The sequence below is a fragment of the Osmerus eperlanus genome, chromosome 4 (assembly GCF_963692335.1).
Source record: "Osmerus eperlanus chromosome 4, fOsmEpe2.1, whole genome shotgun sequence".
In the NCBI taxonomy this organism is placed as follows: Eukaryota; Metazoa; Chordata; class Actinopteri; order Osmeriformes; family Osmeridae; genus Osmerus; species Osmerus eperlanus.
This window is the reverse complement of record NC_085021.1, coordinates 20,674,455-20,697,558: the sequence shown is the minus strand read 5'-3', so window position 1 is coordinate 20,697,558 and position 23,104 is coordinate 20,674,455. Positions and strand designations below refer to the sequence as shown.

The window sequence follows — 23,104 nt, the reverse complement described above, 5'->3', positions numbered from 1 at the left end:
TAAGCGCCAAAAGCAGAACTAGACAGATGTATGAGCAGGGGAAACATTTACATTTAGCAGACGCTCTTATCCAGAGCGACTTACAGTAAGTACAGGGACATTCCCCCGAGGCAAGTAGGGTGAAGTGTCTTGCCCAAGGACACAGCGTCAGTTGGCATGACCTGGAATCGAACTGGCAACCTTCGGATTACTAGCCCGATTCCCTCACCGCTCAGCCATCTGACTCCTGTTCACCATTAGGATGTCACATGACAGTCGTCTAGATACTATGTTAAACAATGTAAGATACAATGCATTGTAAAGACTGCAGTTTTTGTAATTATGAGATGGTGATCTCATCTGTTGGTATGCGGTTGCTATTAAATTTTATGGAATGGGAACTTCGCAAGAACAATGTCTACCATCACTGACCATTGTTACATGAGGAAGTGTTTAAACTAATAAGCTTTTAGTTGCTATACAGGGCTGTAACAACAACGCACATGCACACACATTCACAAACATACACACAAATGTAATTATGGTCCCCTGTGTAATGTGTATTAATTACACCAAGACAATACCTGTGCTGCAGTCAGTACACTGTCCAGAAGCGTGACCTGGTTTGGTCTGTTTTTTTGTGGGCGGTTCTTTCTGTTTCGCCTTGGCTGTTCCAAGTTGTTAAGTTCAAGACAATTGTTCTACATTGAGTCTGTGATTATTAGTGTTTGTGTGGTGATAACTCGTGTCGAGTAAAGGGACCATTCATTTTACATCAATTATATAAACCACTACTAGCACCTTACACGACAATGGGTCGAGTATATTTGATCATTTCCATGTGTGCTTGGTTGATTAGTGATTTGCCCATTTGTCTGCAATCCAAAAAAGATAAGCTTTTGACATCAACACTGTCTCGATGAACATCCAGTGTTGAAACAGTTACTATAGAATGCTGATTACAGTAGGCATAGGGGCGGTTCTGGGGGGGGGGGGGTGCAGGGCCCTGTGACAACAAGCTTGGACCCTCTTGTGGTCCCCCTACATGTAGAGTGAATAATTATAAACATGGGATTTTGCCTGTTAATGTGTGAAGAGATGAAGAAAACTATTTGACTACGGTTAGACAGGCTAGACAGCCTATGTGAAACATCTTGCAGTTTCAGAACAAACTTATTACATTTGTCGTTACAATATGTCAACAATTAGGCCTTATGTTACTTTTCAAATGCGTTAACAATTTTAAAGTAACATTACACTATATTCAGCCCACGTGCAATGCACGACTCCTCAAGCCCGAGAGCGGAAGGGTTAAACCTTAACTGGGAGTGTGTATCGATGTTGCATTTTTCTGTAGCCCATCCGTCGGGGAAAGTTCCTGCTTGAGAACTTTAACATGCTTTATGATTATATTGTAGATACGTGATTTGTATGCAGGGACAGCACATATTATTATACTTTAATTTGCCGACCGGGTATTGTCCAACTTTCAAGGGAATCACCGTTTGGAATGCAGTAACGCAATCGTTTGAGTGAGTCAACAATGTAAAGGTAAGGCGGGTTGGTTTTATTCATTCATAGTCCATCAACGTATGTAGGCTATAGATATACTGTTACCGCCTTATAGAAATGTTAATGGTAATGTAAATGAGAACATGAACAAGGAATGTCTTTGTTTTCACAATAAAACCGACTATTTTTAGGATGCATCTGTACGATTAGAATACACACTATCGTCAGGAAATTATCGGTCATATTATCCTACTAGTCGGTAACAGCGTTTCATTCGGACCCAATTTGGTGTACCGTAGTTCAAAGAAGCTTCAAGTTATTTAAAGCGGGTTTATTCAGATTGAAACACTATTCAAACAGGTTTCCTCAACCACGGGCAAGTAAGGGGCTACATCAGTGAAGTAATAGCCTATAACAAGTTTAAACGGAATTTAACTTCCCTAAACAAGCGATCCCCAAGACCCGCAGAAGAACTTGAAATGTCTACATTCGAAAAGGCTACATTCTTAATCTTAGATTCCTTATGCCTCATCATCTGAAGGAAATGCTAAGCTGAAGTTAAATGACTACTAACTTCAATATAACTTCAGTATATGATCTTTCTTCTCATATTGCTACAACTGGGGGTTTCAAATGGTAGGGCACCAAATTGCATTACTGGCGTTCTACTGTAACAGTATGGTTCTGCAACTTCGGGTGAACAGTTGTGACACAACACACAACTTTTCCATATGAACAGAGACCTTAACCTGTTGCTTTGCAATTTGACGATACAGTCCTTGGTTATGTTGGGTGGAGTTTGGGTCATACCATGCATTCTTGAGTGTTATGGTAGTCTTGAATCAGAGGAGACTGGATACCCATAATATGTTGTCTCTAAGTCTCACTGCCTCAGCAAGTCAAAGCCTGCTCACCAAAGCATGTACTTTACTGACATACTGGTCTTGACAAGCAAGCTGCAGTCAAAGTTATATTCTTTTAACATATAAAGAATGTATATCGATTAGGGGTGTAACGGTACACCGAAGTCACGGTTCGGTTCATACCGCGGTTCAGACATCACGGTTCGGTACGTGTTCGGTAAAACGGAGGGAAAAGCAAAACAAACCAGGTTCCTCTATGAGTGAATACGGGCGCATTGAAGATGACATGTCAATTCCGATTGCGTCACTGATTTTTTGGGCCCTATTTGTATGTGTATCTAATGGCTGGTTAAGCACTGTAGGGAGAAGTAGGACTGTTTTTTTTGTCTCGTTCCAGTGATTGGCACACCTGGGTGATGGCGTCGGATATTTTTAGTCCTTTAGCACACGCCAGATGTGTTATATGCGTTAGCATGTTAGATGTATTTCCACTCACATACCCCACAATCAGTGACGTGTGGTGATGTCAGTCTGTGATATCGGCAGACACCGCTGCTGTCATTTTTACTTGAATTTTGCAGGGATTACGCTTACAATGTAGCTGGTGTAATGACGTTAGCTGCGCAAATGTCCAGTAATATCTCAATTTTAATTGGTCCATGTTGGATACGTAACGTAGGTGATTACTGGCATAACATATTTACGTGCAAAGGCACAGCAGAGTTGTGCTTTTCAACGTACATGTTGAAGAATACAGGATGGAAGTGCGCAAGTGAGTTTTTCGCTTGTCATCCGCAGTGAACGGACAGTAAAAGCACTGCTTATTCTAAAAAAAAAATTGTATTTGATTATGCGGAACTGCTACAATTGTCATCGTAACGTCTAAACAATTGGAATAACACTCATATTATATATATAAATCACAAGTAGGCAGTGCCTACCTTGCCTACCCAGACTGCACGTCACTGCCCACAACTGCTGAACAACGCCGACACACAGTGCTCGTCTTATCCACCACTCTCTCGCCTGTACTACTGTAACTGAATAGGAAACCAAAGTTTTCCCAAACTTTAACTTAACCCTCGTGCTGCCTTCGGGTCACATGACCCAAAGGTTCATAACGAACCATCGTTGTGTTTACCCAATTTTACCCAATACAAAAACAAATTAAAATAATTTTCTTTTAACCATCGCAATGTGGGGGGTCTGAGACAGCCTAGCTGTTAAAAGAAAATGCTTCACTTTGTCTTTGTATGCGGTAAATTTGTCGCAATACGACGGTGGGTCACAATGACTGATGGGTCAGAATGACCCGAAGATAACACAAGGGTTAAAGAGGCCGGCGGGTCCTCTATCTCTCGTGGGTCGCCACCACTCACCATACTCGTCCTTAGTGCTGCTAGCTATCTCTGACTCACGGCGGCGCCAATCAGAGCTTCAGAGCTACATATTAGATGTCCCTAAAGAACAAGAGTATCTAACAGTAGTTCCGTATTACATTAATTAAGTTTAAATTAAGTTTTATTCATTTTTATACCGTGTATTCTCCGTGTAATTTCATGCACCGAACCATGATGCCCATACCGTACGGTTTAATACGAATACATGTACCGTTCCACTCCTAATATCTGTGTATTTTCGACCCTCAGACGGCATTTGTTGATGAAGGCTTTTTTGACCCTGGCCTTCTCCACAGGTGTCCATCCGCCGAGAGTTCCACAGCGCATTATGTAGGCTGCAAGAATAAAAGAAAGCACAAATTTAAGATAAATTCCCCTTGCGTACTGTAACCATGGTGTGGAAAATCCTGACTTAATTGTTACCAGGGAAATAGTCAATGTCCAGTTTTTGCCCTGATCACACACAAAACACCCCCCCCCTTTTTAGGGCTCAACAACTAATCGCATTTGCAATAATATTGCGATATGTTAAAACATGGCAACGGCTGCGATTTGGTCATGTGACTCGCGAGAGCAAAGCAGTCTGCACTCCGCAGAGAAGGCATCAACTTGGCATGCTAACGCTACGCTGTACCTTGACCTGTTGTACAATGGCCTCAGTCCCAAAAAGGAAGCTGTGTGGGACTTTTTTTGGTTTAATCACCCCCAGACAAAACCGTTGCAGGGCGGAAGGTAATGTTTTCTCTCCCATGTGTGTGTTTGAATGTCGGTCTGTATGTGTGTGAACAGGATTACGCAAAAACTACCAGCCCGATTTGTATGAAACTTGGTGAAGGGGTTAAGCATGGGCCTACATAATTCTGACCATAATTCGTCATTAGGCTCCTTGACGATCACTGCAAAAGAGCTGCAGTTCCTGTGCAGAGACAGGAGAACCTAGCAGAACAACCTTCTCTCCAGCTCTCCATTGTAGCCAAAGCCCACCTGAGAGGTCACGACAGCTAGTCAGACTCGTTAGATCAGAGAGGTATATTAACATCGCATCGTTTGAGTATCGTAAAAGTCGAGACTTCAGGACCCCGGGTTCTGGACTGGATGGAGTGCTACAGAGAAGGTGTTCTGTCAGAGTCTCCCATGCATGCACAGGAACACTGAAGCTATGTAAAAGTGTCTCTTTTTAGTACAGGTTTACTGTGCAACACTAGTTCACTCCAATCTTAAAACTTTGCTATAAAAATACCACTCCAAGAACCAAAATAGTCAAAATAACAGACAGAATACACCATCGTAATTATGAACTCATGATTACCGGGATCAGATGTTTTTCACCGCCGTAGGTTTTGTGTTTTTGAAATACATGCAAGTGAATGTCTGAGACAGAAAGAACCTCCATCAACGGTCTTGACATAAACAGTCCATACAACAATAATGGCAATTGCAACTTCATGTAATACTCACCACAAAAACTTGAGCCCACGGTTACAGAGCTGACGCCAGGTGACAATGTAGTGAGAAAATGTAAATCTGCTGCAACAGAAAAACACTTGTATCATGCATGCAATTAATACATTGTGTAGCCATAAGTTCTAGAGCAGGGTTTCTCATAAATATATTTAGTGGAATGACGTTAGTCTCCAACCACTCTGAGGCGGCAACGTCACACAAAAACGTAAATGTAATAACAGAAAGCGTTTGGTAATAATAATGTACCTTCATTTGTAGCATTTTGTTATGTCGGTTTAAAACGTGGTTGCTAACTTTGACTATAGCACTGCAATTCCCCCCTCAACTGGGGTGCATGAGTGTTCGACCATCTAATAGGGGTTATGCGGAGCGCCCAGCGTTCGAACCGGAAAACAGATGTAATCGTTTCCGCTTCTCATTTCCGTACACATCTGCAGCGCTTGGTAATGCAAATAACTTATATTGACAGAGAAGTTCAAGCATTTTATAAATTATATTACTCTCTACATTAGGCTAAGTGTGACAGGTAAGAATAAAGTGATGAGTTTATATAACGTTATAATAGCCTAACGTTAGACCGTTTCCCAGGAGGTACGCTAGCTCTACAGTACACATTACAACGTTAGCCTACAGTATACACAAATAAGTTATCAATGAAATATATGAATTCAGAAAATTAATTTAAGAAGCTCATTTTAATTTACTGTCATATCCATATAAATCATTATTCTGGTTTCTATGGCTAGGACCTGCAGTTCCTAGAAGGAATTAAGTTCACTAGCCTACTACAAGACAAAAAAACGTTAAAGTTAGCAGGTGCATAAGATTACGCTACCGACAAAATGTACCTGTCAGGGTCTTTGGGAAAGCGATGAAAGGCATAAATACTGTCACATTGGTAGTTGTTGCAGTTGATTGCCGAACACTGCGTTCTTTGAGTCCACTTGGACTTCGTTGTCATATTGTGTCTCTTTCTGTGTAACTGTTATAACTAGCTAGTATGTAACTTTGTTACTATTAGTCCAGGCAAAGTAGCGTTTTACAACAGACTAATTGTAAAAAAAATTTTTTTTGCAGCTTAGATCATTTCTATGAGGTGTCCAGAACAACATACTAAAAGTCCTAAGAAATCCTAGTTGAGGAAATATGTTAAATTCTCATCAATCCGAGATGTGTGCCAATAAGGCCAGGCAACATTACACCCCAATGGGGCTATTTTTTTCCTTTACTCCTATCAAAATGAAACTTTACACAATGAAACTACCCATGGAAAGTACAAAATTTTGTATTACAAGTTTCTTTAAAAATGAATGTTAATATGCAAATGAGCTATACACTAATCGAATATGCCCAAAATACACCCAAATAGGCTTAATTTTTTCCTTTACTCCTACCACAATAAAACTTAACATAGTAAAAGTATAAATGAAAAGTAACTTTTTATTACAAGTTTCTTTTGAAAGTAATTTGAATATGCACATGAGCTCATACATTGGCCCAATCTTCATCCAATCATCCTTCTGCCAATGACCTGATGGCCATTATTGGCATAAATCTCCCATCCAAAACATGCCACCCCCAGTCTTTTGGTCCATACGTTCACTTCCCCCTTTCCGCTCCATCATTTGGCAAAAGACCCAAAGACTATGGAACTCTGCAGCTGTTGACGTTGGAGGGATAGTTACATTTATGCATTTAGCAGACGCTTTTATCCAAAGCGACTTCCAAGAGAGAGCTTTACAAAAGTGCATAGGTCACTGATCATAACAACGAGATAGCCCCAAACATTGCGGGTAGCCAAAACATGAAGCATACATTGTGAAAAACCAAATAAGTCCCAAAGGGAAGAACCATAAGAGCATGTTTAGACAAGTTACAATTAAACAACATGAACTTCAGAAGTGCAAGTGTGTACCTGTAGAAAAAGCAAGCAACAATAATATAATTCACAGCGAGTACAATAACTTTAAGTCAGTTACAACTAACCAACAAGAGCAACACGTCTCTCAATAAGAGTCATTGTGATCCTGGAGGAAACTAACATCAGGTCCAGCCAATCATTCCTAAGTACCGGAACAAGTGCGTCTTGAGCCTTTTCTTGAACGTGGGGAGACAGTCAGTGTCTTTGATGGAGGTGGGGAATTGATTCCACCATTGGGGGGCCAGACAGGAGAAGAGCTTGTGTTGGGACCGGGCACTCTTGAGCGGTGGGACCACCAGACGGTTGTCAGAAGAAGACCGTAGTTGGCGGGTGGGGGTGTAAGGCTGGAGGAGAGACTTGATGTAGTCGGGTGCAGTCCCATTTACCGCTCGGAAAATAAACTGAGTCTACACTATATTACGCTGCACCTCAAAATGCTTCTGACCTTAGATCACAATACTTTCTTTTAGCAATTTACAATTTTTATTGCTGCATACATAGCCTAACTCTTACTTACATATACAGTACATTTGCCTCAACCCTTACTGTAGTTCTGGGCTTGTGCTATTGTTGTTCAGTTTCTGTGCAGGCATGAACAGGGGGGACAACCTGGATATTGAGCTCTGAGTAATGAGCTGTCTGAAAGAGCAGTGCAGCAGTGTCATTACACACTGCTGTGCCAGCTTTGCACGAACACTGACTGGAGGTCATGACGACAGGTTCTGAATCACGTAGCACTATCTGTGTAAAATAAACAAAGAGTCAATTAGACAAACATTGATACTGATGTATCCTTTGAAGTGTTTTTGAAGTGAATTTTGCTACTATTCAGATGCCGCTGAATTAAGAATTGGCCTAGTAAAGTTGCTGGGGTACGTTGGTTGACAAGGGGTTTCCTACAAGTCTATTACAATACGAGGTGAGGTATACCATACCAAATATGTTGCAATAGAAAGATTTACTGTCAATCAACTTCGCCCCAATTACCTTACTTCTCCACTAACAGGTAGACTATAGCCATTTATCAAGTGTCTCAGAAGAATGTTTACACAGTCGAGAACATGCTCATGGTCAAATGAAAGTTGAAAGCAGTTGTAATGTAAATATTTTCGTTCTGAGAGGCTTGATGAACGCATGCTATGCTGCAGTCATTGAACTGGAACAGACTGCAAAATTGAACAGAATACCCAAACCCATCCCTAAACATTAGCCTACTCTCAAGCTGTGTGGTTTTTCATTGTTCTGCATGGACCTGTGACAAGCTGCTCTGACACTGATAGTACCGGTCAACCTGTCTTTGTTTGAAACTGGTGGACAAGAAGATACAGCATTCATCCACTCAGTACTTTTATCATTATTCTAACAATTTTTTAGAAATCTGAAACACCTGCCAGAACAGCAGTCTACATTAGACCTACAGTCGACACATTAGACCTACAGTCAGATGGATTACATAACGGTTGACCAGCATAAACACACAGGACATCGTAGTAATTATACTGTTGGTACTATAACCCCATCGCTAAAATGCAGTCTTCGTTTGACTGTTTTAATCGTCTGCGAGCAAAAATAAAAGACTAAACTACTGATAGCATACAAGTCTAAACTAACCTAACTACTGATAGTTAGCTAACACTATCGCTATATCCGATGCCATTAGCAAAAGCTACACATATTACATACCTTCATAATTATGAATAAATGAGGCGTAAAACTTAAATACCTTGTCTAACAAAGTACTCGGGGCTCTGGACGTCCGTTTGGCAATACGGTGTACATCGGAAATTGTAATTAAGGGTAACGTTAGCTCCTGTAAACACAGAAGGTGGCCATTACTACGCTGTGTTTACGTCAGTAGCGGACAGCCGGAAGTAGTTACATCTGTTTTGTAGAACCCGGAAGAATGTTGCGCATAACCCCTATTGATTTTACAGTAGATCGAATTCTTATCATCATATCCGGCATCGCCTAGCAATAATTTCAAGCTTGCCGCTCAAATTGCTAATGTTGCTGATTTGAGGTCGTTTTTATACAACTAAATAAGCACATGAAAGCTGAAAATTTGGATTTAAACTGTCTTTGGTATGTATTTGTAGGAAAGTCACATCGCGTGGTCGGAGAGTTATGTGGGCTCCACATGGTCGGAGACTCATGCTATGCACATACGCTCAGTTGGCCCGCCAGTTTCATGTGGGCACCCCCACATAGCTAAGTTAAGGGGCTAACACACAAAAGTATTACACAAGTTCAGACAAACCTACTCGGTTCCCAGGTTTGACACAATATAGTGTCACTAGCATGTAAATTATAGCAAGCTAGTCTCATGGTGTGTCTGCTATCTAAGATGGTGGACGAAGGTTCGTAGCTAGTTGCCTTGCATGTGATAGCCAAAGGTAATCCTAATGCTAACATTAACTTATTTCTTTAGAAAATTGTGAAAGTCAAACCACAAATCACCAGGTAGCTATTGTTAGCCATGCATACTTACATAGTTGAGATGAGTGATGGCTGGAAACGCATGGATAGATAAACTGCAAATTTCTTCCACTGAGTTGAGCCATGGAGTGAGTGATGACTGAACCGTTGAGTGAGTGATTTGCGCGCAATGCGCGATTGCACGGCTATCGCGAGACAATTTGAAAGCTGATAGGTTACTTGATTGATTCACTTTATCACAAAATGACCTAAATAATTTCATGTAGGACTACACTTTCTGCATTCTACACAATGCGATCACATTTTGCTAAAGAACATGAAACAATTGTGTAAAATACACAAAAGATGCTTAGTTTAATCCAATCCAGGCCAGTCTAATTGTTTTCAGTGTATATTTAACCAGCATTTTTTGTGCTGGCGTAAAATTGCTATTACACACATGTTCTTGTTGAGCATATCATTGTGATGTATTGTGAAAAAACAAAAGGGTAAAAACAGTTCTAACCGCATGCATCTGTAGTAGGCTAAACACAGTGATTTACCGTTTTGGGTTTTTGTGTAGGCCTACTTTACCATTGTTTTCACGGTAAAACAGTTGTAGTTTTTACAAAGCAATAATGCAAAAGTTAGCAAACTTTCTTGTATTTACATTAACAGTACATATCTGTTAATTCAACAGTTATTTCATGTTTTATAATTAACAGTTTTTTTACTGTTGCTACTTTACTACCTTTCACTGTTAAAATTACGGATTTTCTTTACAGTGTGGTTATCCTCTCTACTGTTTTCCATTTCCATTTGTCCTATTCAAGTGCAAGTAATATTGATAGATTATTGATTTTGAAATATCCAGTGAAAACATATGGTTAAATTTGCCTTTGTCTGCATTATGTTAACCCCAATTTTCGCCATGTAAATATCAAAACATCTGTTTAAAATGTCATGGGAATTTGTTTTTCGTCATGGACAAGCATATAAACGACATTACAATGGGCAAGTTGAGTTAATTTTTAAAGAAAACAATAAATCTGGATGAGAATTCAGAGAGTGCTTGTGGAGAGCTCTTTGGTTGTTGTGTCTGAGCTCAGCATGAGATGCATGAATGAGACTAGGATGTGAATAGATTGAGATTATAAAGAGAGCTCCCTGATATCTCTGCCTGAGATCAAAAAGAGGCACACAACTTGAGAAAATCTGAGACTTATTTCAGAGCTTGATGAGATCTATTATGAAACCCAAAAGGAGACTAATTTGAGATTTTGTGAGGCTTTTTCCCAGGAGAAAAACATGAGAAACAGGATAAATAAGACATAATCTCGTTTTGGTTTCATGCATACCTCATTCTTGTCTACGAGAAATGCATGAGACATTTTTGAGAGCTCTTTGCTAGTTTTATTTTCCTCTGGGGTGTACCATCAAATGCATGGAGTGGTTTTTAACCATCATTACAAACAGCATGTTCCACCAGGTTCAGATTCATAGAAAATAACTTCACTCAACTAGTGCCTCATTGCATTTAAAAATGTCTAACTTTACAATCGCGTGAGCAAAGGTTGTACTGCTGTAAATATTCAGTAGGTTCAGTAGGTTCCCCTTGTTAATGTGTGTGTCTATTTATTGTCTGTGTGAAATATGACTTTCGGTCAGACTTCCAGGAAATTGTATTTACTTTATGATGAGAGGTCCTTATCGAATCTGTCCTTCCGTTCATTCATGCAACATGTTGATGTTGCGCAACAAGGTTCTGTAGAGGGAGTGCTGCTCTGTATTCATGGTAAAGTGACATCATTAAAAATCACAAGACATTATGAAACGGCACGTTTCCACCCCGGGAAATTCCTATAAGTAGATGCAGGTGCATTCTGAGAGAATAGGATTACCGAAACACATCTTCATGAAGTCTGAAAGCTGGGAGGTTACTTTGTGAGGAAAGCTCAAGCTTCTCTCTCTCATTTGGACTTGTTTAGACCCACATGAGCACTTAATCTCAAACCAAGCAAACTGAGAAGCAAGTACGCTCAAACATTTCAAGGTAGGTAAAGAAATAGCTCCCCTGTCTTTTACTCTGTGTGAGTTTTGACCCTGTCGTGATCATCGTTTCATGACCCGTGAGCCGATCCTTCCTCTCTCCTTCCCACTAGACGGAGCAACGCAGCTCGAACGCTAGACCGGCCTGACTTGGAGAGAAGTCAGAATGCGCTCCACCGACAACCCACCCCCCACCGCCGCCAGCAGGCCCGTGAGCACCAGCCACAACAACAGCAACGGGAACTCCGGCTCCCAGTATGCACTGTGTGCCCTGGGGGTGGGGCTTCTGGCCCTGGGCGTGGTGATGATCGTGTGGAGCGTGGTGCCTCCCGACCCGGCCTTGAACGGCAGCAGCGGCGCCAAGCCGGAAAACCGCAGCAAAGCGTCAACGGTGGCGTTCGTGCTGGTGGGGTCCGGGGTGGCCATGTTGCTGCTGTCTCTGTGCCTGGGGATGAGGAACAGGAAGAGGGAGCTGCAGGCGCTGCAGACGGCGCAGGATGGGGCCGGGGCCGGAGGAGAGGCCGCTGGCGAGGACGGAGAGACGTGAGTGGCTGAGACGGTTTCGTCTGTAGATTTAAGACTCGGGTTGTTGTGCTGTCGTAGAGATGAATCTGTTGCGGCCTTTCTTTCTTTGATGACTCTGATTAGGCTTGATAAACCGTCATTGTATTCGCGAGTCCATTACTCCCCCACATAATGTGACAAAATGTTTAGCGCAAATGAACGGACATTCAAATATTTGCTCTAGCATGCCGTATTTGTATATTCTTAGTGACTCTGCTTTTTTTCCACTTTCTACTGTTCAGCAATGTTTAACTAGTTATTCCAGTCTGTCTGTGTGTGTGTGTGGATAACGTGTGTGGATACATGTTTACAGTGCCGAGGAGAGAGCCCAGAGGTACAACGTCCCCAGTTATGAGGAGGCGGTGGGCAGCGGCCAGTACCCTGTCCGCCAGAGCAACCTCCGTCACAGCGCCTCCCAGCTGCCCGCCTACGACGACCTGGACCAGGTGGACGCCGTCCAGTTTGAGACGGAGGGGACCGAGGGACCCCCGCCCGCCGCCGCCTCCGGTCCAGCAGCCGTCCCGGCCAATCGGAAACCTGGAAAGAACAGCCGCAGGCTCCTCCCCCTCAAGATTCGCCGGATTAAATCGGAAAAGATGCATATGAAGGTGACGGATGTTTCACCAGAAGGGGGCAGTATCGAGCCGCTCACTCCCCCGCCTCAGTATGAGGATAAAATTCCACCGCTCTGAGAGACGAGCGCCCTCCTTTGGCTGGCGTTCGGAAATGCTACTGCTGGAATCCTCTGTGGATGTCCTCATTGAGGGTCTATGTGTCTCTACGCCATGTATGCCTATTCTAAGTGTGGGCTTCCAAACTTCTGCTTTGACACTTGGCGCAAGCAGTTCGTCTGAAGGCTCTTTTTTAAAACCATGTTTGTACAATATTGGAAACAAATGAACACTTGTTCAGTGCATTGGTTTTTTGGTGTCGGGATTTGACTGGATTTCGCTGTCATCATTTATGTTGATGGACTGGAATTGCATAGACTTATGAATCTCACAGATTTTGGAGACTGCTGTGTATGCCTGAACCAAAATGCCACAGCTGCCTTTCTAGATTACAATACCTACCCTGTCCATGTGTGTTCGTGTCTGTTGGGGCCAATGGAGACGCTACAAAACTAATATTCCCAGTAGGGAATCAAGTCAAATCAACCAGAATATGCAGTTATCCTTTTTGAAATTGGTGCCTTTTATAAAATCAGTCTGCATTCGTTGGTGTCTGAATCAGTCTGTCTCATTCAGCATTTGTGGCCTTTAGTGGAAAAAAGTTGAGCGTGACTAAGGAAGAGAGAGGCGGCTTGTGAATATTTGGAAGGCTTGGTGCTGTAGTCATGGTGAGGTGGGCAGATTTTCCACGGGCCTTAGCAGTAGCAGCTCATCTCGCTGGCTGGTCTAACTCCATAGAGGGAGAGAGGGAGCCCTTGGCTGGGCTGACTTCATAGAGGGAGAGAGGGAGCCCTTGGCTGGGCTGACTCCATAGAGGGAGAGAGGGAGCCCTTGGCTGGGCTGACTTCATAGAGGGAGAGAGGGAGCCCTTGGCTGGGCTGACTCCATAGAGGGAGAGAGGGAGCCCTTGGCTGGGCTGACTTCATAGAGGGAGAGAGGGAGCCCTTGGCTGGGCTGACTCCATAGAGGGAGAGAGGGAGCCCTTGGCTGGGCTGACTTCATAGAGGGAGAGAGGGAGCCCTTGGCTGGGCTGACTTCATAGAGGGAGAGAGGGAGCCCTTGGCTGGGCTGACTCCATAGAGGGAGAGAGGGAGCCCTTGGCTGGGCTGACTTCATAGAGGGAGAGAGGGAGCCCTTGGCTGGGCTGACTTCATAGAGGGAGAGAGGGAGCCCTTGGCTGGGCTGACTTCATAGAGGGAGAGAGGGAGCCCTTGGCTGGGCTGACTTCATAGAGGGAGAGAGGGAGCCCTTGGCTGGGCTGACTTCATAGAGGGAGAGAGGGAGCACAAGAAAGGCTCTGTCACTCAGCAGCTGGGCCCAGAGAATGGCGGCCATTGCTCCATCACTCAGCATTCCCTCACTACTGCTTGACTGGCAGCACTGTTTCATGAAGATCACGCAGAGAATGCACTCAGAAGAGGGAGGGAGGGAGGAATGGAAGAAGGTGAAGGAGGGAGGGAGGATTAGGGACTGTCCAAAAACCAACCTACAGCCTTAAGACGAGAAAGAAAGGAAGGAAGAAATAAGCCTTCTAAATGTATGATTTTGGTTCCACAGATGAATTATTTCTTCGAGCTGGCCTCATGTATCGAATTTGTTGTAGAGGCCAGGAGAGTTGAGTGGCAGATATTCCATAGCATGCAGGCAATACTAACCCTTCCATCAGTGCCTTTTTTTTCCTGTTGATTAAATGTCAAATTTACCTTTTTAACTTTGGACAACTGGGTGGTGCAGTATTCAAAATTAATTCTCACCAATGCATTCCTAGACCCTTACTGAAATGTTTCAAAGGAACCTATTCACTACTTGTTAACACTAGAGCACAGAAGCTTACTCTACAAGTTAGATATTTTCACATGCAGTCACGTAAGGAGGAGTTAGATTCTAGATGACGGCCTAGAATCACGTTGGTTTAAACATTTGAAGAGAAGCAAAACGGCTTATTTTCTACACTTTGAGGCTCAAATTACTGTATGTTATTTTCAGTGTTGTCTGTTTTACTTATCATGATACAAGATGTATGTGTACCTCATTTTGTAAGAGACCAGTTTTCACTGTGAAGAACGGCTGAATTTAGTGCCATGGAATTAAGGAAATGCACTACAGGAATGTGTGTTTGTTCTTCTGTAAACCAACCATGTTTGTGTACAGTTTTATTTGGTTCAGTGATCTCTGAGTACTTATGTTGTGTTATGCATAGTGGCAGTTGTGGTTAAGATTTACTTTTGTAAGACTTAAGGTATACTTTTTTAATGTATTTTAAAGTAAGAGAGTCAGAGAAGATCCTATGTATTATGTAAGTTAATTTCCAATGTGGTGTTTTTCTAACACTTAAGTGTCCTGTCAGATTAATAAAACAAAATATTTGTACTCAAATGGGACAAACTTGTATTTAAAGTACCTGGATAAAGAAAATGTATATCCTTATAACAAGTAATACATTCAATGATATACTTACTCTAATACACTCATTGTGACGTTTTCATGATGTGTAAACCTTTCACCTTATGAAGATCTTGGTTAATGTTTAGCGGAATGATGATAGTTCTAGGAATTACAGTCTTTACCTCCTGGCTTTGTTATTGTTGAATAGTTTTGGCCTCAAGGTTATTCAAAGTATATAGCCATATACACAGCCCAGTTCAAAGAATTTCACAGGAAATGAATTATACGTTAGTTATTACTTCCTGCGTGAACTCATTTTCTGTTCTTAATTGCTCCCTTGTTTTGACGTCAGATGAGTTCTATTTTGACTCGGTATGGTTTAGTTTTCCGAACAGCCAATTATATTGTGTTACATGAAACTGATTACATGACAAGAAATGCAGTACAATATGAGTTCTTTACCAAATGTCGAGGCAGAATAACTTGTCACATAAGTATTGTGCAAATGTGAATTTGATAGGTACTGTTACTTGTAAATCGGAGTTATAGTTCAGCAGTTAGTTCCTTTTAGTTGGTGACCATTGTCTGTGGAGATAAAAAAAAAATTTTTTTGCATCAATTGAGAGATGGGAGACAAAAATTGCTTTGTAACACTTGCATGGATTTGTAAGTGCCATGTTGGGTCAAAATTAGTATTATATATCAAACGAAAGCTGTCAGTGAGATCTTTTCAAAGCCAAAAAGACACAACTGAAATTGTGACTCATGAGTTCCCTGAAAACGGAAAGGCGTAACAGTAAAAGTGGACAGCATTTATCTGGTCCCTCCTGTAAAATCTTATATGAGACTCACACCCCTAGCTCCAAGCCCTAAGTTGTAAAACAGTTGCTTAATGTTTTGACTGATAAGAAGCAGTGTTCCTGGATGGTCGAGGACTCGAGGTGACTCACGCTGTGGATCCAGTCCATGTAGGAGCTGACTTGGGTGAAGACGTTGGGTTTCTGGGCGATGTTACACCCCTCTCCAGATCCGAAGCTGACCACACCGTGAACCGCCCAGGAGCCGTCAGGGTTCTGGCAGTTCAGGGGGCCGCCAGAGTCTCCCTAACAACCACAGAGTGCAGCCATTTAGTTTTTTTTATTAAGGATGTAGATGATAACCAGTCTCTCTAGATCACACAGGGAGTTGGATTTTAAGCGAAAGAAAATGTAAAAAATGGGTCTTCTCATTATTTAGACCATAACAACCCCACACACACATGTGTTTTCCATGTTTTCCACCGTTTAAAATGTATGTAAAACACAAAAAGAGCATTTTATGCAGCAGATTTGGCATCTCGTTAGAGAGCACCTTTCTTGAAAAGGACCTGTGCAGCATCGCATGGTAGTGACTAGGTAGAGTCAGGTGGCTGAGCGGTTAGAGAATCGGGCTAGTAATCAGAAGGTCGCTGGTTCGATTCCCGGCCGTGCAAAATTAAGTTGTGTCCTTGGGCAAGGCACTTCACCCTACTTGCCTCGGGGGGAATGTCCCTGTACTTACTGTAAGTCGCTCTGGATAAGAGCGTCTGCTAAATGACTAAATGTAAATGTGACTCACGTTGCAGCCGGCTACCACCCCGTCTCCTCCAGCACAGACCATGCTGCTGGTGGCCAGGACGCTCCACCAGGCAGGCAGGGAGCAGGTGGCGTGGTCCACCACGGGCAGGAGAGCCTGCTGCAGGGCGTCAGCCAGAGGACCTCCAGCTGCACACCACAGAATCACAACCAGTATTTGTACTGTTATTTTTTTTTTACAGGCAACGGTTTTGGATGGCGACCAGGAAAGTTCTAACTGGAACCCTCAGAGAACATTTACATTTAGTCATTTTGGCACAGCCAGGAATCGAACCGGTAACCTTCGGATTACTAGCCCAACTCCCTAACTCCTCAGCCATCTGACCAACGAGGGGAGAACGGGGGGGGGGGGGGTAGCGGGAGAGACTCACTGGAGATGCGTCCCCAGCCGGTGACGTAGCAGGGCTCGTTGTGGGGCAGCAGGAAGCCGGCCTCAGGAAGACAGGCGGCCATGACGGAGTCAGAGAAGGTGACGGGGGTCTCCAGCTTGATCAGGGCGATGTCGTTGCTGGAGGGGGGACGACAATATAGTGATTTTACGCTTTGAAAGGCTTAATGTTGTTAGGAAATGTGTGTGTGTGTGTTTCTATGCATGACTTTCATGAGTGTGTGAGTGGTTGCATAAACAATCTTTTGCATGAGTGTTCATATGTGAGTCTGCATGTATGTGTGTGTGTGTTTGTGTGTGTGTAAAAGCGTATGATGGAGTGGCCAGGCTGAAACAGCAGAACCGAGCCCACTACCGGCTGAGGATGGGTGTCCAGCTCTGGTGGACGATGATCCTGCCGACGGCAACTGCCAAAGAGCCCTCCTCCGCCTCCAGGCTGTGTCTCCACCCTGTAGCTGTGGCGGGTACTGCAGCGCCACAGAGCACAGCAGCCAGCCAGTCAGTCAGTAAGTCAGAGCTGGTTACTGTGGAAATATGCTGTTCTCATTGTGTCTGAAGTGGAAGGGTCAGAACCCACTGAATTTGTATTTGTTTCTCTTATTGGATCCCCACCCCCTGCATCTATGTAAACACTGGTAAAATCCACCCCACCAAGGAATGTCGTTCAGGAACTAGTAGAGGACATGAAATAAGATCTACTTTCATATATGGTGCAGAAGGCTTTGTCGTCTAACAACTATGAAATGAGGAAAATATTGTGTTTCCTTTCTGCACCAAACCCAAAGTTACTAATTTACACAATAAAATCCAGAGGCCTATGAAAATTAACTCACATTGACGTTAAATTATTCACATTATTTATAAGGCTCCCTATACATGAAAGTCATGGCTGGTATCTACAGTTGTTTGTGTTTATTACTTGATGCAGTGGGCAGCAGTGAGGACCCAGTCGCTCGAGATCAGAGTGCCTCCACAAATGTGACTCCAGGTACCGTTGTCGTCATACTGGAGAGAGATCTGGAAAGAGGAGAAGACTAAAAGTAAGGAATTTTGCCAGGTCAACCGAAAGAACGACCTTTCAGGGTTGTCCACAAGGGGGCGATTTAAGGTCTTTTTTCACGGAGGGTATAGCTTTGTGGTCTCCACCTGCCAGGGCCAGCTGTGAGGTCTCGCGTCTTCTCCCGAAACCACTCGGTTCAGCGCGGGGGGAAAGGTAGGCAGGCCACAACCGTAGGCTGGGAAACAGTAAACAAAGTTTTGTGACCAACACTAGCCAGATTAAACTGCCTCCACTGATACACTGATAGTAGCTTAGCGATACAAACCAATTGGAAAAGTGCCTGTCTGTTTTGTAACAAGAAAAGTATTGATGTTTGTTTAAAATAAGACAGGAATAATGAATAAGAAAGAAACATGTTGTGTAACAGCATTAATCAGACCAGGAATAAATAGAGCAGTGTTCTGAAAACTAGTTTTCTCGTGACATATTTCTCTTTAAATAATACAATTATATATATACAACAATATTATAATACTATCATAATGTATGGTATTGATACTAACTGCAATAGTAAAACAAATCTTACCACTGGCAAAAAGGACAACAAGAACAGCAAACCTCATCCTGACTGTTTCCTGAAGCCTGGTTTTCAGACCAGGGTCGTATTTATACTGTGTGTGGTGGGCTCATGGTAGAGCTGGCTCTGGGAAACTCAACAAGCTTGTCAGGAAAGCCAAGCAACTCACTCTCACTAACATGTGCTCCCTGAGGGAATTTTCCCATCCCTTTAAAGTCATATTTCACTCAAAAGTAATTAACTTTAAATTAAAGTAATGAACATAGAAACAAGTACATCTAAACTTGAACTTGTAAATTAATTGTATTGTTGTTCTGTGAAGTTATACCCTAATATCTCTTATTCTTTATTCACTTGTCGACTTATGACACTCCTACTCAGATCTTTTGGTTAACATCGATAGTCTAAATATTTTTGGGGGCACGCATTAATGCTGAAAAATAACATTTTAAAATGACACTAATGGTGACCAAGCATGTGATCATGACTAGACTACGTACTGTAGTCACTTCTGCAGATCTGACAAAACATTATCATCTGACTGTGTGATGAAGTTTACTGTGTTTACTAAGTTGTTTTCAACACATCATCCAAAATCGCAGCATTATGAGCAGTTGACCTACTGCATGCATCATTGTGGATCTCTCATTTTCAACCAAATAAATGACATTACAGATTAAAATCAGGTTTTTATGTAGAAATATTTTTATTTACAAGCTATTAAGCTTTGCTAAGGTGACGTGCAGTTAGTCTTTAGACAGGTCCAGGTGCTTGTTCCTTTAGTTGCTGACCATAGTCTAAGAGAGGTAAAGAAGACATGAAACAACACATCAGAAATATTAACATGCTAATAACATGCTCCATTAACATGCTAATAACACAACGAACTGAGGTGAACGGACGCTCACATTGTTGATCGACACGCTACACAAACATGCTAAAAAATAACACAGAAATAACATTCGCTGTACGTCTCTCCAGATAAAAGCATCTGCTGAACGAATACAACTTTACGTAAAATGTAAAAATGTAATAAGAGCGTGAAGTAGCCTTACATTGTCGATCCAGTCTCTGTAGGAGCTGACTTGGGTGAAGACGGTGGGTTTCTTGGGGTAGTTGCAGCTGAGGCCCAATCCGAAGCTCACGATGCCGTGGACCTCCCACGACCCTTCGGCATTCCGGCAGCTCAGGGGCCCGCCAGAGTCCCCCTGGGTCAGTCGTTCACAGACGACACGTTACTATCCAGCAAGTACTACATCCATTCTCAATCCTGGTCCTCGGGCAACTTCTGCCCTACATGTTTTAGATTTTTCCCTCTTCCAACGCACCTGGTTCAAATTAATTGGTCGTTATCAGGCTTCTGCTGAGCTTGATAACGACCGATTCATTTGAACCAGGTAGGCTATATTTGTATGTATGTGTTTATGGTAATAGAAACTATTGTATTCTACATTTTTTACATATGTTGATGGCTTAAACTATGCAGTATAACTATATTCCTCCAGTCCTTGTCTCCTGTATCAATGTGAGCATCTTCCCTCTGAACCCACCCCCTGAAAAAATGACTAAAATGACTACATTTGAACCACCCAGGGTAAAATAAGAGTTAAATAGATCCATCTGCAGGACTTACGTTGCATCCAGACACAATGCCGTCTCCCCCAGCGCAGACCATGGTCTCTGCCACCATGAAGCCCCACCAGTCAGGCAGGGTGCAGGTGGCGTGATCCACCACGGGCAGAAGAGCCTGCTGCAAGTCATCTGCAATGGGACCTCCAGCTACAGGCACAAATAGTTCAAGTCAGATCAGGTAAAAGATGTTCTGTGTGTGTGGTTATGCTTGGTTGCTAAAGTTGATTGTTCTATATGATGAATGGTAGTCAGGGGTTATCTGTACATGTGTAGCGGTTGTATTGATGGCACCAGTTGTGTGTAACAGACGTGGTCTTGCTCCATCAGAGGGTTCACTTGGCCAATGGTTGCTCCCACCAGGAGTCGAACCTGCCACGTCTGGCATCCCAAGCACGGCCACTACCGGCTATGCCAAAGAAAAGCTAGCTATTCATTGCTGCGGGTGGCCTGTTACATACTTGAGGAGTGAGTTTCACCGATTCACACCGGCTACACGTATTCCTTTTTTATTCTATTTCATTGATCAAATTTTATATTTCGGTTGACAGAGCCTCCACCGTCATTACTGATGTGGTTATCCTGGGACTGGTCTGTGATAATCTTGTTTTAAGATTTTAAATCTAGTTGGACTTGATTCTATATAAATCTAGTGACTCAATTTAAGTAAACAACACATTATTTAAAGAAATCTTATCAAGTGAAATTTTCTCACACCAAATGTACTTGTTTTAAGCATAAGCAAGCTCATAACTAATATTTCTGCAATTCGATTTTTCGTGCAGTGAACTCTTATTCTGAAGGAGAAGAGAGACTCACTGGAGATGCGTCCCCAGCCGGTGACGTAGCAGGGCTCGTTGTGGGGCAGCAGGAAGCCGGCCTCAGGAAGACAGGCGGCCATGACGGAGTCAGAGAAGGTGACGGGGGTCTCCAGCTTTATCAGGGCGATGTCGTTGCTGGGAAGGGGAAACAAATTCACGCCTGTCTATCGAATGTAATTTACTGCTGGTTAGCTGTTAGTTTTGGTATGCTAGTTAGGGAAATAGTAGGAATATGATTACAAATACATATAATATAAAAAATAAAAATAAATAAAAAATAAATTAAAGACTGCGGTAATCAAATCAACCACAGTTTACGAAATGAAAGGTCAGATTAGAAAGAAAAAGGACGTAAGCAAACTTCGTCCCTACCGGATGAAGAGTTGGGTCCACTTCTCATGGACGACGATCTTGGCCGGGGCCACGTACAGAGATCCCTCTTCCTCGTTGATCAGGTTGTGCTTTCCCAGGGCCACCCTGTACTGCTTGGAGCTGGAGGAGGGAAGAGAGAACGCTGTGAGAATATTCAATTCACATGAATTAATTAACTTTAACATTTATTAACATTAATTAACATTAAGTAATTAGTTCGGTAAACACCATGTGCAGAATTGCAGTAAAATGACTGTATTTGTAGTCAAATTACTTAATAAAAGCAAAAAAATGTAAACTGAGGTACCACGATGGACAATACACAAACACACAGTCAGATGAATGTGAGGAAGTCACGACCAATGACAATAAAAAACTGCTCAGGTCCCTGGCGAGACTTCCGTGCGTGGTCGTACCTGATGCAGTGAGCGGCGGTGAGGACCCACTGGTCGGAGATCAGAGTGCCACCACAGGTGTGCCTCCACTCCCCCTCTCTGTTGTACTGCAGAGAGATCTAGAACCGGACGAGAGGACAGTTAGGACCGATTAGACTTGATATTTAATGTTTTTATTATTGTATTAAGATATGGTTTGTGTGTGTGCATGTGCAAGATTGCGTGTGTATGGGTGTCATTTGTGAACATGTGTCTGTGTTGTGCGTGTGTGTGTGCGTGCATGCATGCGTGTGTGTGTGTGTGTGTGTGCGTGCGTGTCGTCACCTGCCAGGGCCAGCTATGTGGTCTGGCATCATCTCCTCCCACCACTCTGGTCACCACAGGGGTGAAGGTGGGCAGGCCACACCCGTCCGCTGGAGAACACACACACACACACACCACACACACACACACGCACACACACCACACACACACACACACGTACACACACACCACACACACACACACACACACGCCACATCTCAATACTTCACATCCCCACAGGGTCACACCAGATACAGGCAGTACAATAACGATATAAACACTGTTTAAGCCGATTCACTTTTTGGTTTACATTTAGACTCGGTTAGAATGCTTTCTACTGTCAGAATAACGTCTACATTTTCGTTACCTCCAGCCACAAGGACAGCGAAGACCAAAAGCTTCATTGTGTTTGACAGTCTTCGCTCTTCTCTCCCACATCTGCAAGGCCTTTATACTGCTCGTGACGCTTGCCGTGTCATCAAATAAAGTGACAAAATTCTCAGAACTCGGGTCACGTCCCTCAAAATGAGTGAATCTAAGAACAAGGATGTAAAAGCAGCCATTTTTCACTCCCTTTTCTGTGTATTATTAACTTGTTGCGTCAGGACTGAACATGTGTGTGATGTGAGGACATTCCCACCGCAGGCTTAACCCTCGTGCTGCCTTCGGGTCACATGACCCAAAGGTTCATAACGAACCATTGTTGTGTTTACCCAATTTTACCCAATACAAAAACAAATAAAAATAATTTTCTTTTAACCATTCCAATGTGGGGGGTCTGAG

General features: G+C 42.9%; 2 protein-coding genes and 1 pseudogene across 2 annotated transcripts; 1 reads left to right on the top strand and 2 right to left on the bottom strand.

Annotated features, from left to right (window-relative positions):
• Positions 1–1,271: 1,271 nt before the first annotated feature.
• tmem51a (transmembrane protein 51a) lies at positions 1,272–13,686 on the top strand. Its single transcript, XM_062460165.1, has 3 exons — positions 1,272–1,530; positions 11,717–12,146; positions 12,481–13,686. The coding sequence occupies exons 2-3, from the start codon at positions 11,770–11,772 to the stop codon at positions 12,857–12,859; spliced, it is 756 nt and encodes a 251-aa protein (XP_062316149.1). The 5' UTR covers positions 1,272–1,530; positions 11,717–11,769; the 3' UTR covers positions 12,860–13,686.
• A 1,523-nt stretch (positions 13,687–15,209) lies between these two features.
• LOC134019360 (chymotrypsin-like elastase family member 2A) lies at positions 15,210–18,921 on the bottom strand (annotated as a pseudogene).
• Positions 18,922–19,488: 567 nt separating this feature from the next.
• LOC134019359 (chymotrypsin-C-like) lies at positions 19,489–22,826 on the bottom strand. The gene is made up of 8 exons (XM_062460187.1): positions 22,689–22,826; positions 22,343–22,431; positions 22,040–22,137; positions 21,624–21,743; positions 21,250–21,386; positions 20,435–20,580; positions 19,857–20,009; positions 19,489–19,598 (listed from the first exon to the last, which is right to left on the bottom strand). The coding sequence occupies exons 1-8, from the start codon at positions 22,723–22,725 to the stop codon at positions 19,581–19,583; spliced, it is 798 nt and encodes a 265-aa protein (XP_062316171.1). The 5' UTR covers positions 22,726–22,826; the 3' UTR covers positions 19,489–19,580.
• Between the last annotated feature and the right edge of the window lie 278 nt (positions 22,827–23,104).